Genomic DNA, 18,389 nt, shown 5'->3' on the forward strand with positions numbered 1-18,389 from the left:
CACTCCCCATGGCTTTGTTGCCCATAGACATAAATTTATAAATCTGCCAGGAGAGACCACAGCTTGATCTTATTCTCAGTTAGCACTGGTTTTCCACCCATGTTGCCACAGAACAGGAACTCACCAACTCTCTAGGATGATGCTGAGGGGCAACAACTGGTGCAACCTTTGCAGAGGAGGCTGCACTTTACCCTTCTTCCTTACTAGCACTCAGTCCTCTCTCAAAAGGTAAATGTGATTTCAGTCATGCAGTGAGACTAAAAATGTCTCCTTCCACCCCTTTCTCTTACTGTAAGTTCTATTCCTGTATTACAAGTTCTGCTATAAGTAGGATTCTACTGGGACAGGGCTGTGCAGATCCTATCACCCTTCTTCCCATTTAATTAAGAAAGCTACATGATGAGTAAATTGATAGGAATACCCATAAAACCATAAACTACAGTGCAGGTGCGGAAGAATTATTACTCTTCACTGCCTGAAAATCCCCCCTTCCAGAGATGGAGGCAATTCACTGAAGACATCCATGAGTCTGGAGGGGCCCACAAATTGCAGGGCCCCTTTGCTGTGAGAAAAGTGGTTTCACCAAGGAGATAGGCTCAGTCCCTGCAAGGTCAGGTCTGGGAGGCACCAGACATTAAGGAACAATCAGCTGAACATGTCTGTCTTGTCCACATGCATCCAGGGCAGATTTGGCCTCTGCTACAAGAACAGTGATATGGCAACATGACCTTAAAGCTAAAACAACACAGGACAGACAATCCCCAGGACAAACCAGAGCAGCTCTAGGATACTGAGGAGGCTAAGCCCGTATATAGCAGTCAAGATGTGGCCCACCCTGAAGATATGTCACATTAGCTTGTGAAGCCAGTTAATTAGTATCTCTTATTTTTTTTTTCCTTGTGTGAAGCAAGAATTCTGTCTGAGCTGAGTATGCAGTATTTTGAGAAAGAGAGAGCTAAAGAGCCAAGGTGTCTCTTTTGCTCAGAAATCTATTGGGTCACTGATCTGACATCTATGTCTAGGGACAGCATCTGTGCTTTGAGGGAAGTGGTAGAGATGTCCCAGAAGTAGCAGCTTCTTCTGTGGAAACCTCATTAGCTGAGACCCTTCAGCTGCAATAGCACAGCTTCCACGGAACTCTCCCCCTGAACATAATCTGGACACTGCCACTAGTGTTCACTTGTCCTCCTCACCTCACAGGCTGCAGGGTCTGCAGATCCTACAGCCTCTGGTTGAGCTGCCTTCCCAGGGAAAAGACACAAATTATGCATTAGGTTCTGTTTTGCACAACAGCTGTCCTGGACTCTAATCTGCAGGGATGAGGAGGGAAGGGACACATTCCACCTGTGAGGGAGGAGGCCAGCTGCTTAGCTCCTGTCCCACTGTCTCCTCCTGGGAGTCCACTGGGAGATGCAGCTAGAGACAAGCACATTTGTGCTCTGGAGTTAGGCTGTAGCCTCAGGCACAGAAGGCAAGGCTTGCAACTTCTAAGACTGAGTAATTTTCTCTCAGCCTGGTAAATCTGCCAATCTCTTCAGCATCCTCCTCTGGACTCAGGGCAGTGGTGGCAGCAGTGCACAAACATCGTGGTAGATGCTGTGCAGGACACCCATTGAATAAAACCCCACTTCCTCTTGAAAGTTCATGCTAATGCAGAAGTGTGCTGGGGGCCTGTCCTGCATGATCCAAGATGGCAAGATGGTTCTTGGAGACTCTCCCATGAGGGAGGTCATTTGAAACAAACAGTTGCTGGGAGCTCTACAGACACTGTAGCTTGTAGCTCACACTTGTGAGCAAGGCACTACCCTTGGATGCTGCTGCTCTTGGCTGCCTGCAACCCATCTCTAAGCCTACACTCACAACTGAGTTTCTGGGTCCATTTTGGACCACTGAATCCAGGCAACGAGGAGCAGACACCAGCAGGTTTGGGTGAAAGGGTGACTGAGCCAGAGGTGGGGAAGCTGCTTCCTCCATCAGCCTCACGTACCCAAAGGGCAGGTTAGGCAGGGCAAAAGCTCTAGGTGAACAAAAGGCTGATGTATCTGCTGAGAGTCATTCCACCACGGTGCAAATGCAGTCCCACCCGTCCCATCCCCTTCTCCCACAGCCTGAGGAGGAGGAAGCCTTGGTACCTGTTTATTCTTTAGGTCAAGGGAGAGCTCATAATCGGAGGCAGCCGCATGGGAACACGAGGCCGTCCCTTTGCTGCGCTGCACTCTCACTGGGGAGCCCGTGTGGTGGAGGCTCGCCTTCTGCACCAGAGGGGAACACCCCGCTGCCTGCTCTTCTTGGAGCTCCTCATGCTGGGTTTTTAGCGTCAGCGTGTCGGACCTGCCTTCCTGGCCACTCTGTCTGCCGGCCTCCTTCGGATCCTCCGTTTCACACCCGGCTTTCTTGCTTGTGGAACCGCTGGGATCGTCACTGTGAACAAAACGCAACGTTTCGCTTGTTTTATTTGGTTATATTATATTTGATTTATGATCATGTTTATTGTTCGCTATACTCATTGCCCTGAGCTGCATTTTAAATGTCTGGGGAGCCTGGGCTGTCAGAGGTCTCCTCCAGTGGTGGATCAGAACTGGAGGCTGATCCAGCCAAGCTCTGATGCCTCCCTCTCTAAGGGCAGGCACCCCTGTAAGAACCAATCCTGAGTCCTCGAGCTGCCTGGCTGCCTTTGCTCCTGGTGCTGCAGTTGGAGGAGGTGAGGAGCCAAGGAGGGTGTCACGGCCTGTGGACACCTCTCCTGCCCTCTGGAGCAGCTGGCAATCACCCCTGCTCCACTTGCTACCTATTGTTCAGCATCTCTGCATGTCCCAAATCCCATCTGGCATAAAGCCTGGATCCCAAGAAACCAGTTTTCCCTTGGACTTTCTAAAGGCAGGGAAATGGGGCAGGGACAGCTGAATGTTGCAGAGTTTCCAGAGAAACTCTTGGAGAGTTGAGAATATAAAGGGGCATCAGAGCCAGCCAGCCCTGAGATCCTAACCCTTTGAAGAGTGTCTCCAATACAGCCATAGCAGACTCAGAGCTTCCATAAAGAAGCTGCCTCTCTCTGACCCACTAATTGCTGTGCCACTGAGATCTTCTGTAGAAAGGAAAGTTGTCTTTCCTCCTGTCAGCCCCAGCAGCAGTTGTGTGAAACCAGGGCCCGATAACAGTGCACTCTAAGAGAGCTGACATCTTGCTCCAGGCAGGATGGGATTAGCATATGTCTGATCCATTGAAGTGATGAGGAAGTCTGTACTTAACCCTTCTTGCCAAGTATATTCCAAAATCATCTGATTTCAAACAAAATTATGTTATTCTGGGGTTCTGTCTGAACCATGAGTGTGTTTGTTCATTGTTACCTTCGCCTCCTTCCTCTGGCTACAGAGGAATAATTTATGATTCCCAAGAGTGTGCAAGCCTACATAGACTCTGGCTGCTACTGCACCAAGTCCATCAAACACAGTTCCACTAATTTCCAAGAGATGAACATTCAGCTGAGAACAACATCCAGTCTGGAAATAATTATTACAGAACCAATGCATTTAATTTTGCTGAGACCAAGGATGTGTATTGCCTCCCATACTTAAACACTATTCAATTATTTGATTCACTTCTGAACCATATCTCTATCTCTTGGATTTGTTCCACATAAAACCAGTTCTGCTATCAACTAGATAATAAATAATCTTATGATTGGTGTTGATATCAGAGCAAAAAGGTGGAAATTAGATATGATTTTATGTAGTGCCCAAATTACTTAGAAGCTTTTTACTTATCTCGTTTTCAAAAGTGCTATAAGCCCTTAAGAGTCCAAATCTTCCAGCTGTAAATAGACCTTGCCTCCTAAGCTTCTGAGCACTTTTTCACATTTACTAGTACTTTAGAAGTACTAGTAGAAGTTTATTCTCTCTTAGAAATTTTCCCACAGTTTCTAAGAGGGCTCCAAATCTGATAAGCCAGGCACTACCATAACTTCAGAATTAAGAAAGATGAAGGATTTAAATTTAGAAACTTTCTTCTTTTATACACATGCCTAAATTCATCAGTTAGACTTTTTAAAAAAATCACAGAAGAAATCAGTCTCTTACATAAAGGCTATATAACCAACTTTGTCAAAGAGTATTAAAATGACGTCTTTGCATACTCATCATCAGGAAATGCATTAAAATGAGGCATAAAACTGCTCTTTTAGGTTGAACACCTTATCAAAGTTTGCATTGTTCTATTCCTGATGCCACCTTTTTCTCTACACCTAAAGATATTTTTAACTCTTTATTTTTAATTCTTTCTCTTCTTTGTCTATCCACATTGCAGGAAATCTTACTAAAGGACTTTACATATCTCACCGTAACATTTTTATTGGCAGCCCCTGTTATACCCATTCTGATTTTAACCAGCAGAGCAGCAATTTTTATCCTCAGCCTAAGGGACGATCAGGTGACATAGATTTGATCAAGTTTTCACTGTTTTTCTGTGGACTCCACTGGCTGCTCTGGGTAGAACATGGAGTGTGTGTAAGAGTTTTCAGCTGCTCTGGTGGGTACATCTCTCTCTGCTTGGTTTTCTGTCACACACAGTGTAGAGCCTGAGTGAGTAACATTCACAGTGACAGGATATCCTGCATCCACTGCCAGTGCAAAAGTAAAACCAGCAGGCTTTGAGAAGCAGACTAACCTAGACTGGGAGGGAAGGCTGGATGTCTCTCCTCCAACTCTGCTCAAAGAAGGGCCATTTTCAGAGGCAGATAAGGTTGATTTGAGCCTTTTCCAGGCAGGTCTTAAATATTTCCAGACATGAAGGTCCCCCAGGCTCTACCCTCAGCCTGCCCCAGCAACACTATAAGAGTGCTGGTCTCCAGCCCTGCTTTCCCCTTTATGTGGCCATGGACATGCTTGATCTGGACCCTGAGGGCTGACTGCATAACTTGGCCTTGGACCTGCACCATCACCACAGACCTACTGATGACTGGGCTGTGTCTGACCCTGGGTACCCTCACCACACCCAATTCTCACCCTGGCCAATGAGGCACAGGCTGTTGGACCAATCCAAAATGCTCAAGAAATGCTCATTAGGCATTGAGGTCATTCCTCAAGACACAGGAGGGCCCTAACACTGCAAGGACTGTTCAGTCACAGATGTGGGAGAAGCACCACCCACCTCAGCACTGCTCTCCCAGGGCATTACTGAGGCCCCTAAAGATTGTGCTGGGACAAGGACATCAGCTAAGCACAAACACATTAACCTTGCCTTCCTCCTCCATGCACACTCTGAGCCCAGTGGATACAGCCATACAGAATGCACTGTGCTTATGCACAGTGGAATTTCCTCAGGGTCAAAATTCAGTCAAACCAAAATCAGATTCCACTGGAGCACTCAAAGGCATTTTTCAGCTAGATGTTTTCATGCTAAATATAAACATTTTAACCCTGTGCTGGTTTGGCTGTGGTGCTATCCAGAACGCAATAGCAAACACTTCTGCTGAAGTGGGAACAGTTTCTACATGTTCTGATGTGGGGAAAAAAAAAAATGGCTGAACCATTGAACCATTTTTAAGTTCTTTTAGTGTGAAAAAAATCTGGGGGGAAAAACAAAAAGCAGACTTACTTCACCTTCAAACAAACCTGGGAAATTTCAGCTTCAGTGGTTAAGTTCAGTGGTTTATAAGCAGTGGAAAAAAGGGGTAAAGACTGATTTTGATTAGCAGCCTCAATGTTACCATTACAGCCCTATGGTTCCACTTACCAAACCTGTATTTCTCCCAGGTTTATTCTCATCTTGAACCTGTTTCTGAGGAGGTGTTTTGGGAAGGCCTATTCTTTGTTCTCTAGTAGCAATGACTGATGAAGCACCAAATAAGAAATAAAATACACTGCTAAAGATCAAAACTGATGCTATAATTAAATAAATAAAAAATTAACAATCCTGACATTTTCCCTCTGTCCTGAGTTGATTTGCATTGGTAACAAAATTGTTAACTAAAGAAGGCTCAGGAGCTAGTATATCACAGTAACAAAAAAAGCCCAAACAGTAAAAAAAATAAGTAGGGCAAGGAAAGAAAGTATAGCATGAAAGATCTCTGGGGGAAAAAAAAAGTTATTAAGCAAATTAGGGGGGTTCACTTGCTTTCCCTTGGCTAGTAAGCAGTCAGACTCCTTGGCTGTGGGATGAAAAAAAGGGAATGTACTGTTTCTTGGATGAGAAAATTGGTCTAACCAACTGTAATAATTAAAAGCCCCATGCAGAGTCTAAGGTGTGAATCCCAAAGTCCCGGCCAAACTCCAACTAGGCCAATTTAGTTTGAATCCCAGCATCACCCCTGCAGTTTCAGCTGTAGTAGGTGTTCTTTACTTGCTGTCCTCAAGCATCATATGCCTCCATTATTCACAGCTTTTACAGTCATACCATCAGGTTGAGAAGGTTTCTAATTTCTTTGAATTCTATTTGGTTCAAAGTTGCAATATTAATGTAAATCACTTGCAATCAGGTAAAAAAGAAGACTACAAATTCATCTGTTCTCTTCTTCCTAGATGTTCCTACATGATTTTTATGACCCATAATGAGCCTAGTCACTGTTACAAACATTTTCCATCTGATGTGAAAAATATCTCTCGTGTTTCAGGTATGTCCTGATAATTTGCACTGCTGACTTGTATATGACTGCTGCAGACAGGTTTGTTAACAGAAATGGTTACCACAGACAATCTGACTCAGGGCTTATATAAAGTCCTATCCCCAGTCTAGCATTTCAAAACAGGAATATCAGGGTTGTGAGCTAAATCCCAGTACTTGTTTCAAGAAGGCAGGATGGTGAAAAAGCTCTCACTGAAACAATTCAGCTGGCACCCATAAATATTTTTATTTGGCACAAGTAAATCAGACTTCTGATACTTAGCTTTTATGTGCAGGTTTCTCAGGAAGATTTTATATAAGGATTAGAGTAAGGGAAGGATGAGGGGAGAAGATGGAGGAGGAATGTTATAATAGTGAGGGATTTTTATTACCATCTTTTTTCTCCCTCCCTGCTCCTTTGGAAGCATAAAGACCAAATCAATGACACTAAATTACCAAGCTAGAGAAGCCATTTGCCCATTTCTAGCCATATCTGCTCCCCATGTCTGCACAGACTTGTTGTACCACTGTCTGTCCTGGGAGAGATATGCCTGCTTTGCACTTGCTACAGCATCAGGATGTTGCATTTCCTTGCATACTCCTCATCACCTCTGCTGCTGGAAATGCATATTACAGCTGAGAAAGGATCTGCACTTCCAATTGACAACTGTGGAGATGAATCATAATTATCTATTGCGTCTTGACTGTCAGGCTTAGACATTCCCATACTTCATGACTTGATGTCCTAAGTTACAATGTAAAGATGTGCCCAAAAGTGTGTATTCTATCACCATCTGTTAAAACCAGGTGAGGCAGTGATCCTCATCTCCATGGGAGATATCTTCTCTTAATGTTCCAGCTGTTAAACCAGCTGGGGCAGTGTTCTTTATCTTTTCCACAACCCATCCTTCCTCCAGGAGATATCTCCTGTTAATGGGCCATGGAGTCCCACTGCATGACTGATAAAATTACATCATCCCATTGGGAGATGCCCCACCCAGGGAGAGGAGCCAAACATTTCTTACCCAGATAAAATCTGAGCTTTGGAACACCAAGGCAGCCTTTACCTACTGGATTCTAGAGGACAAGAGCTACCAGACCTTTCTACAGCATCACTACTTCAACAACACCACTTCATCTGGACTGCTACCACCACCCTAACTAGCAGGGTGTCAGGTTGTTTTTGACTCTGTCAGTGGTTTTCTTTTGTACTATTGCATGTATTTATTTTTTCTCCTTTTTCCTATTAAATTGTATTTCTGCCTTGGAGTCTCTCACTGGTTTTGCTTTCAAACCAGCACACTTGAGAAACAACACTCGGCCCCTTGCCCTCAAACATTTCAAGGCAGTTTCAAGGCAGACCTGCAGGCAGGAACACACAGGTTGGACGCTCCAGACGTTACATTCCATTGCACCACTGTCAAATACCAGAATCACTTCATGGTCTGAAAGGAATTTTCAGAGTTCTCAGAAGAGTGTTTGCAGAGTGGCTGAGTGGCTAAAGAGGGCTCAAGGACCAGAAGAGTGTCTCTTCTCAGGGACAATAATGTTAGTCCTGTATGAAATTAAAAAACTGAGCTTTCTCACTGATCACTTCAGGGCGACAGAGCTCCCATGTGGTCACCACACAAAACTCATCTCTTGTGCCTTCCCCCCTTTTCCAAGAAAAAAAAATTGCAATTAATAAGAGCAATAACAGAGTAACAGAAAACAGCAGTGGCACCTCTGGTTTTGGTGAGTGGTTTAAGAGCCACAGAAGAAGAGGATGTTCTTGTTGCCAGGTACAATGGTTATGCAAAAAGGTCTAGCTAATCATACAGCAGGAAGCTATGGCTGTGAAGTGTTACAAAAGTACTGCAGAGGCTAATCTTGACTCTTTTTTGTGTCCCTGTGTCACTCCAGGAGAAGATCATATTTCTGTTTCCCATGTATAACTTACCAAATTCCTTCTTCATGGTATTCAAGGTCAGTGAGCAGGATTGTGACCTGTAACTGAGGCCAAGGCTACCTGGATTAGTTGTGAAAAACCACAAAAATTTATACATCCATTTCACAGTGCTCCTTATGAGGATTGGTTGGTTATTGTACATATACCGTTCTTAAATTGCTCTAAGTGATTAATGGCCTAATTAATTGCCTCTCATGGCCTTAGACTTATATGAGATTTCAAAGCTTTAGAGATGTCAGGATAAAATAAACCCTACAAAGTACAACATAGATAATTAGAAGAAGAGTTGACTAGCTAATGCCAGTAGAATGGAGCCCAGACCCCAAGTCTGCAAGAACCTGTACTCCCTCTGTCTTTCCAAAGCTTCCCTGCTCACCAAAAAATAAAAGAAAATCAACTGCTGACTTAGCAGGGTCCAAAATGCCTTTTCAGTTTATTTAATTTCAGTGTTCCCTGAGGACACCCATGATGTGAATGGGTTCATCAGAATTCAATGGGGAAAAAAAGGGGTGAGAAAGGCTTGGTAATATATTATGGGATCTTTTCAAGGTTCAGAGATTTCTGACATGCAGGGGGTCTGAGTGCACAAGAATTGCTTCTGATTTGCTTATAATTTCAAGTTTTAGGGTCATTTGGAGGCAATGCTTTCTGGGAGCCTGCTGAAACTGATGGAAGGCAAAAGTCTCCCGCCAGAAAGGCAGGGAACTTGGAACTTGATCTTGGCAAATCATCCTCTGCCAGCCAAGCTGCAGTTTTCTCAGACAGTCTCCCCCAACAAAGACAAATATAGGAACAAGATTCTGATTTTGTCCACATTCACATAACACCTTGCAAAGCAGTGGCATCAAGCCACACTAGTTTTACCCAGGAGGAATTAATGATAAGTAGCCAAGCTCATTACCCATCCCAGAATATATTACTTATTTCATAAAAGGTCTGGCCCACACACACCTGTAAAATAGATTTCACAGCATGGTACAGTAAATATATTGGAAATCAATTAAATTTAACATCCTTTAGCACAGACTGAACCAGGCAACATCTTTTCAGCATCACTTGGTTTGGGTGAGATGTATATTAAGCAGACAGAGATGTAATAATACTAGCAAGAGCCTCCTATCCCACAGGGACCAACATGCCAAAGTCAGGGCCTTCATTTCAGATTTTAGTCTTTAAACTTGATCCCCTTGTGCTGTGTAATTCCCACATTGTTGTGGTGGTGTGCTTTTTCCTACAGAACAACACTGCAGGAAGTAAATATTTCTGAAGCACCCCATGTCCTTGTGGTGCAAAAATGATTGTTCAGGTGTCAGACTGGGCTGGCTGCCAGTCTGAGGGCCTGGCTCTCCAGATTTCATCTAGCTGGGAACTAAGATCTCTGCTTTTCTAAGAGGACAGACAGGATCCTCCAGAGGGTGGCTTGGAATAGCAAAGGCAGAAGTAGTGTCCATGGTGCAAGGCTGGTGCTGGGTGGCTCTCATAGTTTTTTTCTTATAGTTCCTACTTGGGACACGTCCTTGTCACACTCGTTCTTTCTCTTCCCATCCATGGCTCCTGTTTCACCAGCTGCAGAGCAGAGAGGAAGGGGAGCCCCTTTGTGAGCTGCCTGTCACACCCTGGGGCTTGGCACCCCGGGCTGATTGCTGTGCTGTCTCTGCACGTTAAACACAAGCCCCACAGCCTGGCACTGCAGACAAGGTCACTTGTGGCTGCTTTGAACAGGGCACCTGTGCTTCACTGAGGTGTGAAGAGCACCAAGTGGACACTGAAGGCATAGGAGGTCCTCCTCTGCAGGGTTTAATTACTTTTATTTTAACCCCAGACCTCTCTTGCCTCTGCAATGTTTGGTAAACACGACCTTTTAGAGAAGGAAAAAACAGATGGCATCCTGCATTAGTGTAACTGCCCACTCAGCACCCCGGGAAAGAGAAACTTGGCTTCTCAGCAGCAGTCTTTCTGCCACTTTGAGTCAGATCTCTTGGCTCCCCATCCCTGAGGCAGGTTTGAACATCACCAAATTCGCTGATAAAAGCCTGCCGGTGCAATCATGCAGAAGATAGAATTTCACTGCTAAAATGATGAGATGAATTCAGGACTGGGAAGCAGCAGAGTCTCTACAAGGCAAGCAAAGATTGCATGTCCCTCAGCCCATTTCTCTCCCAGTCCAGCAGTGAGCTAGGTGAGGGACATGGCTCTTGGCATTTATAAACCTAGGCAAGGGCTTCTGCAGTCTTCTTTTTCTACCTGCTGTGGCAGACTCCAGGTTGGAATGCACCTCTGGGCTCTTCCCTAAGGCATCAGGGTCATTGATTTGTGAAGGCAGTGAGTGAGCCACTTCACAGGTAGATCTTGGTGTAACTCAGATAAATTTTATTCCTATTCTGAAGTATCTCAACTATTTCATCTCTTGTGATTACTGCAACCCAGCAGGTCACTGGTTGTATCAAACCAAACAGAAAGAAGCCTTGTTCTCCCCAACATAGAGGAACACAGCCATAAATTAACATCCCTCTCAATACAGACGATCCAAACAGCATTCACCGGCTTTATCCATATTTTAACTTTGCCACTGTGTTCAGATCTAGAGGTTTGCACTGCCCTTTGGCTGAAGACCAGGATAGAAACAGCAGGGTTAGCATTCCTTCCTCCTTTCCCCAACGCAGTGACCACCCCCACAGCCTTATGCAGTAGGCACAAAGCTCTACTTTTCCAGTTTTTAACCTATTTTTTCTCTGCTGCTTCATTTACACTCTGATCCACTTCATGTCACATTTCTTCCCTGAGGTCCCATTTCTTTTTCTATCTCTTTTTCATTCCCATTTGGAAAACAGGATGACTTAGCAACTTACACATTTGGTCGCACAAACTCAGTTTTCCCTATAGCACCTCAACTTTTCTTACCTATGAGGAATGCAAATTATTCCTACCCCTAATTCTCTGTACTCAGACATAGAACTTCTGGGGCAAGATCATAAAAAACCCATGAAGTTTGCGTAGACTCAACCAATCCTACTACGTTGTTGAGCAGTGTCCTGGCTGGTGTTATAAATGGCTTTATTCCTGTGGATTGCACCTTCCTCAGTGGAGGATCTAGGCCAATATGCTCTATTTTAGGACATTCTGTAACATCCTTATCAGATCCAGTTGTGCTGTAACAGCACAGAGATATTTTTCACAACACAATTCTGCATCATTCTGGTTTGTGCATCTCAACCTACCACACTCACATCATTCTGGGAAATTACAGGAATTAGTTATATTTTTCCAATCACCTCTGGAGGCATATGGAAAAAAGCACTAGCAGTGTATACATAGGGTAGCCTATCCCCATCTTCCCTCTTTCTGCAAAAGAGGGAATGAGAGATATTGCAGTCAACCCAGATACACAGACAAAATTAACAGCATCATAACCTGCTCACAGGAAAGCAGTGTGGGACACAACAAAGGTAACACACAACTCTAATCAGCAGGCAATTAGGTTCCACTGGAATGATGGTACAATCTGTGTGTGTCTAAAGAATCAGGTGCCAAGCAGAAGTGTTTAAAAGTTACTGGAACACATCTCCAAGTGATGTGGCCACAATTAGGTTTCACAGTCTCACAAGAGAAATCTCCCTGAACTCAGACTCCATTCATGACACTTTTCTTTAGGATGATGTTTTCTCACAGAAGATGGAGTAGTCTCCAGCTATTCTGCAGTTTTTGAACAGGTGAGATGACAGTCCAAAATACCTCGCAACTTTTTTGCCTGCACTCCCTCAGCTATCTATTTCTGTTTGCAGAACTCAGAGTGGCCTGAGCAGCTGCACAGTGTGCTCCTCTTCAGCATTTCAGACCCTTCCTGAAGTTCTCCCTGAAGCATATTAAAATCTGCCAGGGTCACATGCAGGAGAAGGAATTCTAGTGCACAGAGATATTTTTTGCAAAGGGAAAGTTTAGTGTATCTGAGCACAGAGCCTGTCCCATAGGGCTGACCAGAAGATGAACCTGCATAGAAGTGAGTTAGTGTTGCAGAGCACCAAAAAGACAAAGGCCTTTGGATTGTCATCACATTACAAGAAAATGTGTAATAAAAGGCCACAGTCTCATTGTGTCACTGCCAAAGAATGCTGGCATGAACAGCACTATTCCAGCCAAGAGACCTGCTCATTTATCTCCCGTTCATATGTTCTTGTTCCCTGCAGTTCCTTCTTTCATTTACACTATATTTTATCTTTCTGCTTTTCTGGCTCCTTCTTTCCTGTTATTCTTTTTCTTTGTGTAGTATGTTTGCCATCCATTCCTCTTACAGTAGCAGTAGTACTGTAACATTTATTGGGATGAGTGTCTCTCCCTTTCTTTCTCCTTGACTCTTTTTTTTCATCTCTTTGCCCTATCTGTCTCTGCCTTGTAAGCCATTAACAAGCATGTGGACAGAGGGTCCACAGAAAGCACCTGTCCAGTTCAACAGAGCACACACATGGTGCACAAAAGGTCTGCAGTGGCTCCATTTTGGGGGTGGGTGCATCTTGACTGATGCAGATCAGGTCAGACAATATTAGCAGAAGATTAGTGTGAATGGTGTGAGTCCATCTGCCGTTACTTTACAAAGCATCTGTGCCCATTTTCTAGTGCTAAGATACAGGGCAATTTCCAAGGCTGGCACAGCTTCTTCTCATGCATGTCTGTAGCATCATCACACAGAAAACACAGGATAGAGCAGGTGTCTATGTTGCATTCCTGGTATGCCTGGTACCAAAAAGTTGCCATAGTTTGGACAAGAAATTCTTTGCAGTACAGGAGAGAGAACATGAGGATGATCTGCAAGCCAGGGTGAACTGCCCACTATAAATGCCACTAACTGATCTCAAGAGCAGTTGAAAGTGGCTCCCACAGCTGTAAAGTTGGTTATCATTGATCCTCTTTCACACATATTACCATGGCCCCAGAAACAGCAACTACTGGCACATGTGGGAGAAAAGCACTTGAATCCAACTCTAAATTCCTCTAGGGCAGGACTCACATAAGCAACAGGGGAAAATAAAGAGCTGGAAGAACATGTGGCCAGGCAATGGCTTGATACAGATTCAGGCTCTCAGAAAATGTGTCTGATGGGCATCTTTGCAGTTTCAAAATATGATACTTCAAGAGTGTTTTCCTCAGCCTCTCTCTCCTAGCGTCTTCCACCTTCCCAAAGAAAGGTGTTGATAGAAGCAAGCGAAGCACCAATGTGTCAGAGAGACTCCAGATTCCACCAGAAATATTTTTTTTCCTGCTGAAGAGCCAATATATTCCTCAGTTTATTTCCCCACCCTCATGTTCTCCACACTTGCCTGAAAGTAGCTGCACCAGCTGTTGGAGAGGAGCAGGGAAATGCCTGTGTGGGAGAGAGTGCCAAAATGTCCTGGTGGAGCTCCTTTACAGGACTGAGACGATGCATCTGAAACTGACCTCCTGTTTCTTTGGATGCTTCCAGAAAGATTCCTCCCAGGTCCTAGTACCAGAAGATTTCCCAACTATACCTCCCTGCAAGAGATTCCCAAGGTTGTTGGTAACTATGATGTTAAGGATGTTTTCTAAAATATTTTTCACTTATAATTGTATCCATATTTACCCTAAATCTACATTCACAAAACATCTTTGTGATTCTGGACTTCGGCTCCTGCAAAGCAATGGAAGCTGCTAGTCCTCACTGTACAAAACTGTACAAAATTCCCATAAAAAGTGAGGAATCTGCTCACTCCCAAGCTTAGGAAGAATTCAGCTCTGGGTCTAGACATTACTCTTGGCCCACATGTTTGTGTTTCAGAGTGAAATCAAAACTCTGAAAACTGTGAGCTGGGGGAATATTTATGTGAACTTTGCTGACACATCTCTGCCTGTTTGCAGCTCCCCTGCAACCTCCAATGGTACTGTCTGGAACAGGATTATAAAGTCTACAGGGATGGAAGAATAAGAGATGAGCTGTTAAGAAGCAATAAAAAAAATCTTCACTTCATGCCCATGACCTCAATAAGGAAAAGAAATGAGAAGCACAAACAGGATGTGCTAGCAAAGCAGAAATGTTGCTCAAAATTATGTGTATATTCAAATGCAGTGCTCTGGAGGACTTTGTGGGGAGTGAAAGAAGTCAGGTTTGTGAACTCTGTGTATGGTCATTTGTCCTTAGAGTACACAAGACCATGGATGTAGAGGCTTGTTTTGCACTGGCATGACCACATCCTGTTAAGATTAAGCTGGAGTCTTCTTCATTAAGAATCAGAGAAGAATTCAGCCTCCATGGTCCACTAATTGTAGGAATATGCACTTGACACCACCAGCTGGAGGCCAATTCAGCAGAATTGTTAGGCTTCTTTAAGTGGAAGGTTATAGATCTGATTTGATACAGACTAGAATCATCATCACACTTCACACCTGAGCCAAAGCCACAGAACAGCTCTAAGCTGAGATGAAGCACTGACCTCCAGATTCTATATACAACATCCTGCCAGCAATCCTAAATCAGAAATTATAATTTCCCTTTTCATGAACTGGATTTGCATTTGTCATGTCAGGAAAGTTCAATCTTTCACAAGTTTGGATAAAATGTTGAGTAGCTCAGTTGTTTAACTGTAATGCTTAAAGCGTGATGGATATTGGTGGAAAATCATCACTATCCACCTGTTTACCAAGGTACTCCAGTGATGTCCAGAGTGAGCATCCACTTGAGTGGTTCAGTTCTCAACAGCTTCATGGGCCTCAGCCTCAAGGGACATTACAATCAGAGCCCAGACAAGGTCTGGGGATTTCTCAGGAGAATTTAACTATTAGAGAATCTAAAGTGACCCAAAGGCAAAGTGAGAACTTTGTAGTGGAAGGAGAGATGCTCCTGTGCTACAGCAGTGAGGAGTCAAAGAGGGATGTGATGCTGTGACAGTGCAGTGGATAAAATTCATGGCTCCTTTGTGCCAACGTCTCCCAACATGACTTCACAGGACAAAGAAAAAATGCATGTTCAATGGAAACAAAGAGTTCAGGTAAAGAGAAATGAAGAGTCAGAGACAGAGATGTCCAGAAGTAAATGAAGTCAGATTTTGGGCTTTAGGCATGTGCTGCTGAGGGTGCAGCACACTCATGCAGCTTGAAGAGCTATCAAGAAAGATGTTTGAAGGTTTGGTTTGAACAAACTGTCCAAAAGCTGTCCTTTCACTTATCAGCCTCTCACATAGAAAAATGGAACAACCAGCACCAAGGGCTTCCTCCAGCAAGAACACACATTTCCATTTCAGTACTTTGGTAAGTCACAAGTGGGGCAAGAAGGAATTTCTCCAGAAATGCAAGGAAGGCTGGCTTGGAGAATGGTCCACATGTCTCCTTACCACAAACTGCTGCCAGGAATTAGCCAATCTGTTACGGTGACTAATTCAGCAGCACTTTACAAATGAGTCCACAGCGGTTCAAAGTTTAAACCATATTGAGTTATAATTTCATTGGCCCACAATCATGAAGTATACACTTCACAAATTTGTGGCACTAATCATGTTTCAACCCTGATCTAAGCATCAGTATCCCTATTGGAAAGTGTGGAAAACATGAACAGAGCTTGTCCAACTTTTCCAAAGATATTTCAGATCCTAGCCCTTCTTCCAAGTACACATCCAAGCCCTTCCAGAAGACTGCTCTCTCTTCCTGCCTTAAAAGCAGGTCAGGTCTCATCTGCACTTCTTCCACAATGCTTCAGTACTCCAGTGCTCTTCCCATGTCCATTGCCAAAGCAGACCTGCCCCTGATGCTTAAAGTTTTCTGTAGAACTTTTCCCATCACAGGAGGAGAGGTGATTTTCTGCTGATTTCCTATTCAGTGCCACAGAGGCAGACTCCGAAAAGCCCATGAAAGGCAACTGAATGAATATGCTCTTCCCTCCAATTGTGACTCCATCATTTCCTCTCATTACTCTAATAGAAACAAATCTTTCTCATCTCAGCCCTATTACCTCACACAAAGGAAAATGGTATGTAATCCTTTTAGAACTGGGCTGCTGCTGGACACATTTTAAGGTCATTGTTCTGGGATGCCAGTCTCCACTCTATGTGACTGGGAGAAGTGGGAAATGCAATTACTAGGCTATTCAAATCCCTAGAATGAAACCCTGCCATTAATAGGAAAAAGCCGGCAAGAAAAAGAGCCATTGCTTTATGAAATTATAGGGTTTGGCTAAATTAGAGTCTAATCAGCACCTCAGTAAAGGAGCAGGGTTAGCTCCTACTGCCATCCCTGGAGTTTCTTCATGTCACTCAACCTGATGTTTGGCATCCCCACTGGAAACCCAACCTGCAAGATGGCTTATGGTCATGAAGGTGGTGATGTACAAGTCCAGTGGAGACAATGGTGAAGGATTGATACTGTCCTTTGATATGGGAAAGCTCTTAGAGTTCAGGAACAGAAATCTGCCTGCTGCTGCCATCACCTCATCCTGCACTTTGGCTCTGAGATTTTGACAGAATCTGGGATCAAATCTGTCTCTTAATATTCATGGCCTACAGCATCAGTTTGGCTAATTGCTGTTGCAACCCAGCTAAGCAGCCAGGTGGGAAATTTGCATTGCTAAACTCATGGAGCTGCAACTTCCCCACAAGGAATTCACATGCTGGAGGAGAGAAGGGGGCTAGCTCTGCTTGTGGCAGTCAGTGAAGCAAAGCAGAACAAGATGAGTGGGAATAATCTCAACCACCTCATTGAGCTGGCTTCTCTTGAATGCTTAGACACTGACATGTTCCTAATCATTCCCATCCATGTGAAGCCAAGGCATATTTAGCTGGCAGCAAAGAAAGAGCAAAAAATCTTGCAGAGAAATGTTAGGGAAGAAGAAGACACAAGAACAACAATGACCATCACAAACCACAAGCAGAGACAAACTTTTGTCCCAGATTGTACCTGGCAGTCAACCTCCAACTCTTATTCCCTGCATTTGCTTCTCCTCCTGCCCCTCTCTTGAGCTGCAAGGCGACTCCTGCTGGTCTCTGACTGCAGTCAGACAGTCCCTCATCTCACTGTTCTGATGTCCCTTCTCTTTCTCCTTCTCTGCTCTGTTTTTCCTGTCTCCCAAAGGATTCCTGTCCCACAGGATGAGTCTGAGCTCCTGCTGAAAACAGAACCATTCTTGCAGGTCCCAGACAGACGGGATGTGGGCTGAGGTACAGTTCCAGCTAGAGGAGGAGAAAGAAGCTGATCACCACTGGAATCTCCAAGTCCCTTGAAGAGCTGAGAGTCACTTCCCTGTTTATGCTCTTTATTAGTCCCTATTCTCTTTAATCGGCTTAGACTGATGAGCCGAGGCAGCGGTAGGGATCAGCCAGGCTGTTTAATTAAAGGATTGCAGCTCAGCCTTGCAGTTTGGGGGTTTGTGTAAATGAGCTGCAAGTACATTATTTAATCTGCTGTGCAGAGAGGAGTTGGGGCATTAATGAAGCAAACTCTAATTAAAACTAGATGGCTGATGGTTATTAGTGGCATCAGTTCTGACAGGATTGATCTCATTTAGAGAAACCATCAGGAAGGGGAAAAGAGAATAAACCCGAGCTGATTTATCAGAATTCACAGCAGCACCACTTGTGACTGGCTGTCCATTCAGTGGGACTCAGAAGAGCTGCAGAGGGAGCCCCTGTGTACCAGGCTCTCCCACCAGGAGCCCTGATGAGCTGATTTAGCTCATATGCTTGGCTCACCCAGGAACGATTGCCTATTCAGGCTGTCTGACCAGTATATTTCAGTCTTGATTGACTTTTGTTCTGCCTTGGTTCAATGGTGAACCTGTTCATGATTTGAGCAGGGTGACAGACTCTGTAAATGATATGATGAGCTTCTCCTAGAAGCCTACTGAGCCATT

General features: G+C 44.2%; 1 protein-coding gene across 4 annotated transcripts in view; it reads right to left on the reverse strand.

Moving 5' to 3' along the window:
- IQSEC3 (IQ motif and Sec7 domain ArfGEF 3) overlaps positions 1-18,389 on the reverse strand; it is a 98,433-nt gene that overhangs the window by 36,963 nt on the left and 43,081 nt on the right. For 2 of the 4 annotated variants that reach the window (XM_088164663.1, XM_088164662.1), the window contains exon 1: positions 2,133-2,269. The exons of 1 other annotated variant lie outside the window; for it this stretch is intronic. Coding sequence is in view for 1 of the 3 variants with exons in the window: in XM_088164660.1 (XP_088020786.1) it covers positions 2,133-2,421 (289 nt within the window). In the remaining 2 variants the exon portion in view is untranslated. Of the gene's footprint in view, positions 1-2,132; positions 2,422-18,389 lie in introns of those variants that run through there. One more of the 4 variants, XM_088164660.1, reaches the window with a different exon arrangement.

The sequence above is a fragment of the Sturnus vulgaris genome, chromosome 5, assembly GCF_052056855.1.
Source record: "Sturnus vulgaris isolate bStuVul1 chromosome 5, bStuVul1.hap1, whole genome shotgun sequence".
Taxonomy (NCBI): domain Eukaryota; kingdom Metazoa; phylum Chordata; class Aves; order Passeriformes; family Sturnidae; genus Sturnus; species Sturnus vulgaris.